Raw genomic sequence first — 14,153 nt, 5'->3', positions numbered from 1 at the left:
CTAACAGTTCCTCTGATGGAACGCGAATGAACTCATCTACATTAGACGCCATAGTCACAAGTAACTACTAAAAATAATCTTGCTCTACCCCTCTGCTGAGCACACCAGACCACAACAAGAGAAACGCAAATCACACTGGGTACCACAGGATAGAGATGAGATGCATAAGGAGCTTCCCCAAATCCTACAATAACTCAACCCTAGTCTTCATGCGGATTTGCGGTGTGTAATTACGCACTGTAGCCCGCTGGCATGGGGGGAAAAAACTGCACGGATGTGCCCCCGGGACAACTGCTCCGTCCACAGACACCACACAAAAAAAAAACATGCCCAACGTATTTCAAAGTGGAACATGTCACTAAGCCTAACAGGGAAAAAGATAGTCTATAGCTCCAGGTAGCAGGTGGCACTACCCTACCTAAATCTCTCATTGGAGGTACACAGCAGGTTGAACTCTGCTCCTCAAACCAATGTCCCAACAGCGAGAGGAGCAAGAATTCCCAGCCTGGGCAGGGGCCTGGAAACGAACCAATGTTACTCTCTCCAACGCAGCACATAACCAATTATCCACTGCAGCGGCAAGTTTAACAAAGGCAACCAACACTGGTCCTACCAAACAGCGCAACTCAAAACAGCTGTACCAAAAGATGCAAACAAAGCACCTACAGAGTTTATCAAACACTAACTCCACATTTTCTCCCAAACAAAATACACTTACCAGTTAGCTTAACGACACTAGAATTAGGCCTATTGGCATACTTTTCCATTCAACGCACCATTTGATGACATCACCGGACAACCAAAATCACTGATCCGTCTAAGGCACTATACCGAACACTTATAAGACAATGCAATGAATACCAACCAAAACGCATCCCAATTAGCATTAATCCCTTATAATGCAACAAAATACTATACGCAAAAATGTCTAGGAACCAACCTTATAATCCTGGATGAGCCCCCACTTGTCACGAACCGGCTCGTAGCCCGTAACAAAAAGGGAGACAACGCAGAGATCATAGAATAACAAAATATATTTATTAACTGAGGTAAACTATATACAATTAACCATGGGGTGTGTGTGTTGCCTTATGTAAGGGAGTAGTTGCGTACATAGATGGTGATAATGAGGGCCGTTGAAAGGTGCCAAAACAAATAACCCACAAAATGCCACAACCAAAAATAACAGTGTGTCTGCATGGAGTGAGTCTCCTCAATGAACAGGGGAAAGGTGAATTTATCCTCGGGACACACCCAAGCCCAGGTGTGTCCCATTTCCCTGACAACCATCCCGGCTCCACCCACCGACATCCTATTAAGGAAAACAAGAGCAAAGAAAAAGAATTCGGCAGACAGAGTGGGAGGTTGTCACACTCGGACCCGCGGACCATATAGACCCTGTTATGGGTCTGGATCCGGACCGCATTTGAGTATGGATGCTATAGTGCTACCGCCAACGCTTAGATTTACCATGGCACTAGGTTTGTTAAAAATAGAGCCCAGAGAATTAGAATACAGATACTTACAAAACTTGTTTTACTCAGTCAGGCTTTGATCCCAGGTATCATAAACACACATAAGACATGGACAAATGTGTAGAAATTAGCTTTAAAACTTCAAAATGTTCTCTCCGCCAACAACAGGTGTGTAAACAGTTTGGGGTCGATTGGGTTGCGAGGTGGGGGTTTGTTACTGTGCAGATAATTGATGATATCATCCAGTTATCACCTACAGCAAGGTCAAACAAGTTAATGTTTTCGACAATTTACTAAACTACTTATTTAGAACCATATAGTTACAGCAAGTCATCACAAAGACAACAGGAGGAGGGTCTATTTTTCTCCACTTCCTGTCTGACTGACGTGCCCAAAGTAAACTGCATGTTACTCAGGCCCAGAAGCCAGGATATGCATATAATTGGTACCATTGGATAGAAAACACTTTGAAGTTTGTAGAAATGCTAAAATATTGTATGAGACTATAACACAATTGATATGGTAGGAGAAAATCCAGAGAAAAACCAACCGTAAAATTATTTTTTTGAGAGCCCATGCTCTTCCAATGGAACGTATAAGGTCATATCCAAATCCAGCTCCCAGTTTGCAATTCCTATGGCTTCCACTAGATGTCAACAGTCTTTGTTCAAGGTTTCAGGCTTGTTTCTACCCAAACAAGGAAGAATTGAGTTTTAGTACTGGGAGTCAGAGTTGGAAGAGGACGCGCACCTGCAATTTTGCTTTCCTATTGAACATACTTATTTCCGTATGAAATATTATAGTTTAATTATATTTTAGGGCACCTGAGGATTAAATAGAAACATATTCTGACTTGTTTTGAAGTTTAGCGGAAGCTTTTTGGATTCCTTTGTCTGCAGGTTGAAAGAGTGGATTACTCAAATCGATGGCACCAACTAAACTGACTTTTTGATATAAAGAAGGAACTTATCTAACAAAACGACCATGCATGTTGTAGCTGGGACCCTTTGGATTGCAAATCAGAGGAAGATTTTCAAAATAAGTTAATATTTATTCGCTATTTGTGATTTTATGAAGCCTGTGCTGGTTGAAAAATATTTTGATGTGGGGCGCCGTTCTCAAACAATCGCATGGCATGCTTTCGCTGTAAAGCCTATTGTAAATCGGACAATGCAGTTAGATGAACAAGACTTTAAGCTTTTAACCGATATAAGACACTTGTCTTTACCCAAATGTTTAATTTACATCATTTTAATGATTATTTATTTGAATTGCGCACCCTCCAATTTCACCGGAAGTTGTCGACAGGTGTCCCCCTACTTGTAGACTAGTTCAACGCCAATTCCATCCTCCTCTCTTTCATTTTGGCAAAACGGTCTATGGCTCTGACATACAGTACACTTTTATTTTTTGTTGTCATAGGCTAGCAAGTATTTTAACTAAGTAGCTTAACTTCATCACATGGGCAACAATGAACCAGCTAAGTTTGCTAGCTAGTTAATGTGAGCTACATATAGGCTACTACATGGGCAACACATACTGAGACAGTGGGGCAGTGTTTCCCCTGCTTGGATGATTTCGCCAGTGAGACTCAGCCACTTGCAAATTGACTTAAACATTATGAAAACACAGAGAGAGGACATAAATTATTTCATAATTGAAAATGTTTTATTGGTCAAATATTTGGGGAAGCCTAGCTTCCCTTGGCATCCGTGACTACAAGCCACTGCTAGGAAATTGTATGACCGGACCTTCTCAAGGGTTTTGATGAATAAACAAGTTGTGGGTATGACGAGGCTTGGCCTCTCACTGGCCAATCAGAACGTGCTCCACGGCAAAATGTGGTTTCTTCCATTTGTGTATTTAAGGTATTTTATGTATTGCCCTGAAGTCAATTCCAATATTAGTCCGTTATAGTATGTTAAATGGCTTACATAAACAAAATATAACCTATCTTTGCTAAATAAATTAACTTGAACCCATTTGCTGTCCACATTGTTCAAAGTAATTACATGGTTGGCTTCAATAGCATTCACACTGATATAGGGGCTAGGCCTACTGTAAATTGCATTATGGCTGAGCATGGACATGCCAAACATTGTCAATAAGCAAAATGTAATTAATTATTGATAAGGCCTAAAAAGAGAACGAATAATTCTAAACAAAACAACAACTAATTTTAAATAGGCTATGTCACACTTAGAGGTACCATCATTTCTCCCAGTGGGCATATAATATTAAAACAATGCAGCACATCCAAACTTTTCACAGTAGCAGGACAAATATCCAATAAAAAGGGAGAATGTCCACTCACCATTATACTGCTCCCAAATAGGCCTACTGTATGTTTTATGAACATAATCGGAACCATTTCACAGATCAGATCGCATTCACACATCTCCAGAAGATGTATTGCATGCGCGGCACAGACGTTGTAACCCTAAATCCAGGAAGGTGAATCATTCTAATAAGATTGTTTTTCGTTTAATTGTATTACAACCAATCTTTTTTTAAATGCATGTAAAATGTAATCGGCAGGATAAAAAGACACTCATTGCTGTTGAACCATCATTCGTTATAGGGAGGGCTTGGGTTTTGAAAATATGAAACGGAAAACATGCAGGTGTTACAGGTTACAGATAACTTCTAAATATGAGGTTTACCAGTGTTCACCGAGGTTCTCATCTCTCGTTTCATGATGGGAATGGACACGTAGGTTTTTGCGCACGTCCAAAACAGGACCTCATGGCTAAAATAAATGTGGGCCTGCCTACAATTCATAGATACAAAGTGTCACGTTGCGTCAATTCGAATCTGGTATTAGGATATAAACAAACCATGCAACTTAGTTTTGCAATGATTATTTAATTCATAAATAGAATGATAGTACAAATGGAAAATGTGATGTTCGTATACGGTCTCGCTGTGACACCACGCAGGGCAGACAGAGAAGAGAGCGTCACATCCTATTGTTCTCCCTTATATACTCTGACAGATATAGTTCCCGCTCAATGCTGGCCTGTCAGAGTGAGGAGGAGCGTGGTTTAAACTTGCTCCTCCTAACGTCGGCGTGTAGGCTGGTCCCAGCGTCGTGACGCACTTCCTGTTGCCGGTTGTAGTTCTTCTTGTCTTCAACAGTTGATTTACTCGTAGTTTATGTACTTAGCATAGCTTCCCCAGTATATTATATAAGTTATGCATACAAATAGCCAGTTCAACCCTAACAAAAGGGAATGTCAGTTCACTGTTTTATTCCTATGAAACTTCATATTTTAATAACGTTTTGGTGATTTTAAGATTTATTTCCAAGCTGTCTCAGGAGTCAAACCCTTTATCGACATTATTGACTACTTTGCGATTGCTCTTGTTCCATGCGCATATGGGAAGTGTGTCACCCCAAACAACAGCTTTTGGTTGGTCTTAAATATCCCAATCAGCGGTTGCTGAAATTAGCACTTTGGATCATGTTTTTAAGGACACACCTCAAATATTTCCACTCCTCCCATCTGAGCGCAAGCGAGTTGATATAAGACAGGTAAATTGCCTAACCCGGCGTTAGGACTGGAAAATGCCAGTGGGTCCGTTTTTACATGACGAAATGGCAAACGTACGTGTATTTGACACTAGTGTCGCCTTAATCCCCCAGCTGTAAATAGAACCCTCTGTGTTCAATATGTTCAAAGTTGTGTTATATAAGGTTCTCTGTTCTCTTCCTAGGCGAGGAGGAGATTAAGAAGGAGAGGGAGAAGTACACAACGTTGCACCAGCACTACGATGAGCCTGAGTTCGAACACCTCCTGAAGAAGGCCAAGGACAACATGAAGAACAACAAATACAGGATCCTGGTACAGATCATTATGGCTATCCAACGCAGAAAGAATCGCAAGTCAGTGGTTCGATGGCCTGTATCTGTGGTGTAAAGTACTACAGTATTTTTTGGAGTATCTTCACTTTACTATTTATGACAACTTGTGCTTCACTACATTCCTAAAGAAAAGTATATATTTCTTACACCATACTCTCCCTGACACACAAAAGTAGCCTACTTGTTACATTTTGAACGCTTAGCAGGACAGAAAATGTATAATTCACGCATTTATCAAGAGAACATCCCTACCTGTTAGTCCCTACTGCCTCTGATCTGGTGGACTGATTAGAAGCACGTGCTGCTCATCTGTGTTCCCACCAAATGCTGATTTAAAATGATGTGTACCTACACACTGGAGAAAGCTGAACCGTCTGTGTATACCATCCCTAATGCATTAAAAACCTTGATTTTATTTTTGAGTGCAGACACATCACACTCTTCGTCTGAATTTGCGGTTTTTACGCACAAACCAAGCTTCTGGGAATGCTTGATTGTCCCCTTGATTAGAACTCACTAAACACAAATGCTTATTTTGATGTTGGAGTGTGCCCCTGGCTGTCTTTGAAAAATAAAATGGTGCAGTCTGGATTTGTAATTGAAGTAATGTGAAATTATTTATACTTTACTCAAGTATTTTACTGGGTGATTTAAACTTGAGTCATTTTCTAAACTCAGCAAAAAAATAAACGTCCTCACTGTCAACTGCATTTATTTTCAGCAAATATATATTTATATGAACGTAACAAGATTCAACAACAGACATAAACTGAACAAGTTCCACAGACATGTGACTAACAGAAATGTAATGTGTCCCTGACCAAAGGGGGGGGGGGGGGGGGGGGGGAATCAAAATCAAAAGTCTGGTGTGGCTGCCAGCTGCATTAAGTACTGCAGTGCATCTCATGGACTGCACCAGATTTGCCAGTTCTTGCTGTGAGATGTTACCCCACTCTTCCACCAAGGCACCTGCAAGTTCCTGGACATTTCTGGGGGGAATGGCCCTAGCCCTCACCCTATGATCCAACAGGTCCCAGACGTGCTCAATGGGGTTGAGATCTGGGCTCTTCGCTGGCCATGGCAGAACACTGACATTCCTCTCTTCGCACAGCTTTGAGATTGCCTGCAATGACAAGCTCAGTCCGATGATGCTGTGACACACCGCCCTAGACCATGACGGACCCTCCACCACAATCCTGCTCCAGAGTACAGGCCTCGATGTAACGCTCATTCCTTCGACGATAAACGCAATTCCGACCATCACCCCTGGTGAGACAAAACCGCGACTCATCAGTGAAGAGCAGTTTTTGCCGGTCCAGCGCCGGTGGGTTTGTGCCCATAGGCGACGTTGTTGCCGGTGTTGTCTGGTGAGGACCTGCCTTTCAACAGGCCTGCAAGCCCTCAGTCCAGCCTCTCAGCCTATTGCGGAGAGGCTGAGCACTGATGGAGGGATTGTGCGTTCCTGGTGGAACTCGGGCAGTTGTTGTTGCTATCCTGTACCTATTAATTTCCTGTTACACTTTACATTAGAATTATCACTGAGCCCACCGTTATGTCTATTTAGGTGGAATCTACATTTATATAGCTATATTCATACAAAATAAAATTGTGCAGAGAAGGTTTTTCCATGTTACAATCATTTCAGCACCATTACAATATTGAAATAAGCATGCATGGACATACTTATCTTCGATTGTATATAATTTCACTGCCATCAGGAAAGCACAAAAGGGTGTTTCAGAACTATGTTGAAACTGGTGGTCAAGCTTCATGCCCGTGGTCTGGTTTTGTATCCCAGCAGGTAAGATTTATTTGAAAAAAAAAGTTTTGGGGGGGTGAAATGCTAATTTCTAGTGACTTGTTTTGAGTAAAGGATACAGACAAATCTTAGCCTTGTAATTTGCTTACATTTTAAGGCAGGCCTTGCAGAGGAGCACTTACTCTGGTACAGTCCAATCAGTCTTAGGGACATTCATATGAGTGGCGGCTCGTGATTGACTGAAGCGGACGGCCTGCTGAAATGTTTGGACAGAAATGCATTTCATTACCTTAGCCTATAGTTTAATTAAACCAGTGAAAATCAACAGTTCGCCAAGAAAATAGGGTTTTTCAACAGGTCCAGTGCTGCGAGATCCATAAATTCAACTAAATGCCCCAAATCATGTGTTAATTAAAAAGCCTGACTGGATTGACATAACAGAATACCACCAGTCCTGATAGAAATCAGAAATGACTGCAGATCAAAAACACAGTTCCAGCATAACTGAAATTGCAGAGAAAAGCTTAATTGTCAACTATATTGCCTTGCAAAAAATAAAAACCTTATCCTCTCCTCCATTAGTGAATAAGAATACAATTTTGGGACATACAAATGGTAAACATTCAGGGCCATACACCAAAGCAAAGCGCCAGTCTGAGTCTACTGAAGGATTGGGCCTCATCAAGTAGCAAGCAATGAACATTCAAGCTGTGTTGGCTAATCTGGAAATTAATTCCACCAACCTTTCATCTTGTAGCCTAAACCTCTGTCATGAGCATGACAGTCAATCCGAAGGTCAGGTGCCACACAAAGTCAGTGCTGTATTGATTATGGGTTACTTTATTCCTGATTTCAGATTGTAATGACATATACAGTATACTCACAGCCGCTCATCCCACCACGAGATGCTGCCTGTTGGCGCCAAAATCCCATTCGTTTTCACATCTGTTGACCATGATTACTGCCTGCTGTTGGAATGGAGTTAGATCAGAGCGGTTAGGGCGTTCAAAGCTCCACGACCCAAGAGGTGCAATAGACTTGAAGCAGCAGTGCATTTCTTCTCAGAACCGCTAGCTGTCAATGTAATCTAATGTAGCGGTCCTGGATGCTAAAACATGCCCCCCTCAGAGCAATGAAGCCAACTGAAATAGTTTGGAACATATACTGCTCAAAAAAAGAAAGGGAACACTTAAACAACACAATGTAACTCCAAGTCAATCACACTTCTGTGAAATCAAACTGTCCACTTAGGAAGCAAAACTGATTGACAATACATTTCACATGCTGTTGTGCAAATGGAATAGACAACAGGTGGAAATTATAGGCAATTAGCAAGACACCCCCAATAAAGGAGTGGTTCGGCAGGTGGGGACCACAGACCACTTCTCAGTTTCTATGCTTCCTGGCTGATGTTTTGGTCACTTTTGAATGCTGGCGGTGCTTTCACTCTAGTGGTAGCATGAGACGGAGTCTACAACCCACACAAGTGGCTCAGGTAGTGCAGCTCATCCAGGATGGCACATCAATGCGAGCTGTGGCAAGAAAGTTTGCTGTGTCTGTCAACATAGTGTCCAGAGCATGGAGGCGCTACCAGGAGACAGGCCAGTACATCAGGAGACGTGGAGGAGGCCGTAGGAGGGCAACAACCCAGCAGCATGACCGCTACCTCCGCCTTTGTGCAAGGAGGAGCACTGCCAGAGCCCTGCAAAATGACCTCCAGCAGGCCACAAATGTGCATGTGTCTGCTCAAACGGTCAGAAACAGACTCCATGAGGGTGGTATGAGGGCCCGACGTCCACAGGTGGGGGTTGTGCTTACAGCCCAACACCGTGCAGGACGTTTTGCATTTGCCAGAGAACACCAAGATTGGCAAATTCGCCACTGGCGCCCTGTGCTCTTCACAGATGAAAGCAGGTTCACACTGAGCACATGTGACAGACATGACAGAGTCTGGAGACGCCGTGGAGAACGTTCTGCTGCCTGCAACATCCTCCAGCATGACCGGTTTGGCGGTGGGTCAGTCATGGTGTGGTGGCATTTCTTTGGGGGGCCGCACAGCCCTCCATGTGCTCGCCAGAGGTAGCCTGACTGCCATTAGGTACCGAGATGAGATCCTCAGACCCCTTGTGAGACCATATGCTGGTGCGGTTGGCCCAGGATTCCTCCTAATGCAAGACAATGCTAGAGCTCATGTGGCTGGAGTGTGTCAGCAGTTCCTGCAAGAGGAAGGCATTGACGCTATGGACTGGCCCGCCCGTTCCCCACACCTGAATCCAATTGAGCACATCTGGGACATCATGTCTCGCTCCATCCACCAACGCCACGTTGCACCACAGACTGTCCAGGAGTTGGCGGATGCTTTAGTCCAGGTCTGGGAGGAGATTCCTCAGGAGACCATCCGCCACCTCATCAGGAGCATGCCCAGGCGTTGTAGGGAGGTCATACAGGCACGTGGAGGCCACACACACTACTGAGCCTCATTTTGACTTGTTTTAAGGACATTACATCAACGTTGGATCAGCCTGTAGTGTGGTTTTCCACTTTAATTTTTGAGTGTGACTCCAAATCCAGACCTCCATGGGTTGATAAATTGGATTTCCATTGATTATTTTTGTGTGATTTTGTTGTCAGCACATTGAACTATGTAAAGAAAAAAGTATTTAATAAGATTATTTCATTCATTCAGATCTAGGATGTGTTATTTTAGTGTTCCCTTTATTTTTTTGAGCAGTGTATTTAAACCGTAAAATGTAAAGGCTACAGCACTTATGAGTGTTTTAAACATACTTTATTTTGGACTATAGGGTGCCGCCCCCAACACGCTAATGGACAAGCCGCCACTGAATACCAGTGAGACTGCATTGTCTTACGACAGGTGTCGTCATGCTAGTGCAACCCCCGTTGCCTGAACTTCCTGTCTTGAAGAGTAATCCGACAGATCAGTGTGGACGAAGCTGTCAACAGTGCGTCTTTACCATAGACCACCTTTACCCTAATCATCATGATCTTAGAGAGAGATGTTCTGAAGGACTTATGTTAAACACTCTGGAATCTGAACATGTTTTCACTTTATTTTCTTCCCTTCTTGGTAAGCTGCAAACGTCCCATTATTTACCTTCTCACAATGAAAAACACAGACAGTTGTAATAACGACTTTCTCTTGACATAGTGTGGCATGCTTGTACCTTTAATAGTAAAGCAAGTGTTAAGTTGTCTTATCAAAATAAGGTATAACTTTGTACCCCTCCCCTTACCAAACATTCAGGAATCTGAGGGGACATATAAACAAAAACAGAAAAACAAACCAATGGGGGGAAAAAAGTTTTGAGTATCCCCCCTGCCTGGCAATGCAGGAACTTTCAAAGAGGGAGCCATACCCCCTTAACCTGTACCCTCCTATCCCTCCCACTTAACCCTCCCTAGCCCCTCACACACTGAATTTGGCCCATGTGTGTATGCACAAGTGTGTGTGTGACAAGTCCCTGTCCACCAGAGGAGGATTTGGTCTGTGTGTTGATGCTTGCGCATGCAAATGTATGTATGTATGTATGTATGTATGTATGTATGTATGTATGTATGTATGTATGTATGTATGTATGTATGTATGTATGTATGTATGTATAGTCCCGACAGGCAGGCCAGCAGCCTCCTCAGGAGGCGTTGGTGATTGGTTTGTACTTCTTGAGGCGGGTCCACTGGCCTGTGGAGTAGTTCATCTCAAACACTGTGTCCACCAGCATGGTGGTGCTGCCCGTGCCATCCGCCTTGGGAAGGATCTCTGTGTGTTCACTCAGCTTTATCTGGATAATGTCCCCCTGCTCCGGACATGGGTTCTCTGGAGGAGATAGATCAGTTAGATGTTCTAGAGTGTTAGGGTAGAAGGGTTCTCTGGAGGAGGGGATAGATCAGTTAGACGTTCTAGAGTGTTAGGGTAGAAGGGTTCTCTGGAGGAGGAGGAGGGGATAGATCAGTCAGACGTTCTAGAGTGTTAGGGTAGAAGGGTTCTCTGGAGGAGGAGGAGGAGGGGATAGATCAGTTAGATGTTCTAGAGTGTTATGGTAGAAGGGTTCTCTGGAGGAGGAGGAGGGGATAGATCAGTTAGATGTTCTAGAGTGTTAGGGTAGAAGGGTTCTCTGGAGGAGGAGGAGGGGATAGATCAGTTAGACGTTCTAGAGTGTTAGGGTAGAAGGGTTCTCTGGAGGAGGAGGAGGAGGGGATAGATCAGTTAGACGTTCTAGAGTGTTAGGGTAGAAGGGTTCTCTGGAGGAGGAGGGGATAGATCAGTTAGACGTTCTAGAGTGTTAGGGTAGAAGGGTTCTCTGGAGGAGGAGGAGGGGATAGATCAGTTAGATGTTCTAGAGTGTTATGGTAGAAGGGTTCTCTGGAGGAGAAGGAAGGGATAGATCAGTTAGATGTTCTAGAGTGTTAGGGTAGAAGGGTTCTCTGGAGGAGGGGATAGATCAGTTAGATGTTCTAGAGTGTTAGGGTAGAAGGGTTCTCTGGAGGAGGAGGGGATAGATCAGTTAGAGATGTTGTGTGGTGATATGGTAGAAGTCAGACATTTTCAACTAGCAGTGAGGGTAAGAGTGCTAGGTGTGTTTGTGTACACATGTACATGTGAGTAAATAGCCAGTTAGGCTTAGATTTGACCCCCACCAGAGGGCTTGCACATATCCACATTACAAAAACATTACTAGTATGTTAAACTCACAGTATACGACTAGGTGGACATACTCCAGGGAATATTTCTAATCCATTGCAAAAAGCTATTACTTTTTACTAAAATGAGGGAGTATTTTGCAGAAAGCAGTACAGTACCTCTGGATCCAGCCATGAAGCCAAGGATGAGCGCTTTCTCTGGTCTGGTAACCTTGTTGGCCGTCTTGAACATTTCCTGAGCAGCATACATCTGGTCTCTCTGAGGTTACACACAGCGGCACAGAGGTTACACACAGCGGCACAGAGGTTACACACCACTAAGGTAGGTAAAACAACCACACATCAGCCATTGCAAGTAAACCACCATTCCACATACCGTACTACAATCTCTACAGTCAATGTTTGTATGTAAGCATAGCAGTCTCACATAGTAAGTAGTACAGATTAGAACGCTCGCCCAATATAATGGTTATTCTAAGTAGAATACTAGTGTGGATATTGGAAGTCCCAATGATGCCTTGAGCCAACTCACTGTGAGCGAGAGGTTCTTCTTGGGCTGGGGCTGCTGGGGCGTGGGCGTCGGGGACTGGGGGGGCTGTGTGGTGGGGGTCTCGGGCTGCGTGGCGGTGGCGGCAGCCGGGGGTCCGTTGCTGCTGGCGGGGGTGCTGGCTGGCGTGCTGGGCGAGGCGGGGGCGGTGGGGCTGGTGGCAGTGTTGCTGGCGTTGTACATGGGCGTCCTCTGTTTGAACTGGCCCGGGAGGGTGCTGGTGGCACGGCCGGGCGTGGCTGGCCCCCCTTGGCTGGCGACCCGACTGCAGGGCGTCACGTCCCAAACCACCTGCGTTCGCTAGAATGAAGTACCAGTTATCGACATGAGACTATCGCTATATCACTCTGCCAGTCTGAGAAGATTGGATAGGAGTAACTACAGAAAACTTGTCTGGAGTGCAAGGAGTGGAATGTTAGCACAAACCGACTGATACCCAGGCTAGCCAAATGGAGGGTTACCCTGAGATCTGAGTAACAGCTCTGTAGGTGTCTCACCTGGCTGTGTCTCTGAACTGGGAAGGATTGCTGCTTATTCCCGGTATTTTGCAAACCTATTTAGGACAGGATGGGACAACCAATAATAATTATTATTATTATTATTTAGATGGGGGTACTCAGAGGAAGTGGGAGGTAGGAGGGGCCGGAGAGGAGGGGGGTACTAAGAGGAAGGGGGGACGTAAGAGGGGAGATACTAAGAGAAAGGGGGGAGATAGGAAGGGACAGGTAGGAAGGAAGAGGTACGGGGAAGCTGAAGCCCTCGCCACCATCTGTCAGAACAGAGAGTGTGCCAACAGACAGGACGGGACAACCAGGCACGCCAGCCCAGGCCGTGTGTGATGTGATGTGTGTAAGATACACACCACTTTAGTGTTGCTGTAACTACAGATCAAACATTTTATTAATAGATTAGTAATAGTTCAAATGTGAATAGAATATTAGATATTAATAGATTATACATATTCAAGATGATTCTGCTAAAGATGCACTCTCAAACCATTGTATAATTTCAGCTAGTAGTTTTGAAAGTGGTGCTCATGAGCCAAAAGTGGTCCCCGTTTTTTGTATACTAAGCCATTAAATTGTGTACTATGTCATCCAGTTTGTATGATATGTTACGTCCTGCAAATTATTATTATCATAATCGTTATATATTTTTGCATGATATGTTACGAATACAATTTGTTGTGCTTTAAGATCCTGGAGTGCATCTTTATTAGCGATTAATGTCATGCATCCCAAATCGCACCCTATTCCTTATATAGTGCACTACTTTTGACCAGGGCCCACAGGGTTCCATTTGAGACACAGCCTTGGTCTCTGGTAAAAGCTCAGAGGGATCCCACAGTATTAATTCCTAAGCTGCTGGTTTCATGGTTCAAGAAGCGCCATCCCGTTTATTTGACTTCATTCCGATTCAATTTATTCGATTTAGAGAAGCTAAATACCACTTAGCTGTAATTATCTCTGTACGGGGGTCACTAACTTCAGATAGGATGAAAGAAAGAGGCAACTGACATTTTCAAACTCTTCTTTACCCAGTGTGTAATACCTACGTTTCAAGCAGACCACCATAGACCATGTGGACAAGAACGCCAAGGTAACCTGTCTAAATAACTATCGCATGACTACATGTAGCACCCACATCTGTAGCCATGAAATGCTTTGAAAGGCTGGTCATGGCTCACATCAACCCACTCCAATTCGCATACCGCCCCAACAGATCCAAAGATGATGCAATGTATATTGCACTCCACACTGCTCTCTCCCACCTGGACAAGAGGAACACCTAAGTGAGAATGCTGTTCATTGACTACAGCTCAGCGTTCAACACCATTGTGCCCTCCAA

At 43.9% G+C, this 14,153-nt stretch overlaps 2 protein-coding genes across 2 annotated transcripts in view; one reads left to right on the top strand and one right to left on the bottom strand.

Annotated features, from left to right (window-relative positions):
* LOC123728745 (cytosolic phospholipase A2 gamma) overlaps nucleotides 1-5,432 on the top strand; it is a 30,914-nt gene extending 25,482 nt beyond the window's left edge. Inside the window, exon 14 of the mRNA XM_082965193.1 lies at nucleotides 5,193-5,432. Within this exon, the coding sequence (XP_082821319.1) occupies nucleotides 5,193-5,395 (203 nt within the window). The 3' untranslated portion in view covers nucleotides 5,396-5,432. The remainder of the gene's footprint in view (nucleotides 1-5,192) is intronic.
* A 5,009-nt stretch (nucleotides 5,433-10,441) lies between these two features.
* Nucleotides 10,442-12,524, bottom strand: LOC123728746 (negative elongation factor A). The gene is made up of 3 exons (XM_045701422.2): nucleotides 12,291-12,524; nucleotides 11,918-12,017; nucleotides 10,442-10,934 (listed from the first exon to the last, which is right to left on the bottom strand). The coding sequence occupies exons 1-3, from the start codon at nucleotides 12,486-12,488 to the stop codon at nucleotides 10,750-10,752; spliced, it is 483 nt and encodes a 160-aa protein (XP_045557378.2). The 5' UTR covers nucleotides 12,489-12,524; the 3' UTR covers nucleotides 10,442-10,749.
* Between the last annotated feature and the right edge of the window lie 1,629 nt (nucleotides 12,525-14,153).

Source organism: Salmo salar, chromosome 18 (genome assembly GCF_965601325.2).
Source record: "Salmo salar chromosome 18, fSalSal1, whole genome shotgun sequence".
NCBI lineage: Eukaryota > Metazoa > Chordata > Actinopteri > Salmoniformes > Salmonidae > Salmo > Salmo salar.
The sequence above is the reverse complement of the archived record's forward strand: the minus strand, read 5'-3'. Positions and strand labels throughout refer to the sequence as shown.

What these genes read in the sequence shown, in the direction of transcription:
- LOC123728746 (XM_045701422.2), bottom strand. Translation starts at nt 12,488, where the DNA reads ATGTACAACGCCAGCAACACTGCCACCAGCCCCACCGCCCCCGCCTCG. An exon ending in AGAAGAACCTCTCGCTCACA is followed by an intron (nt 12,018 to 12,290) that starts GTGAGTTGGCTC and finishes GTGTAACCTCAG; the next exon opens with AGAGACCAGATGTATGCTGC. An exon ending in CTTCATGGCTGGATCCAGAG is followed by an intron (nt 10,935 to 11,917) that starts GTACTGTACTGC and finishes TATCTCCTCCAG; the next exon opens with AGAACCCATGTCCGGAGCAG.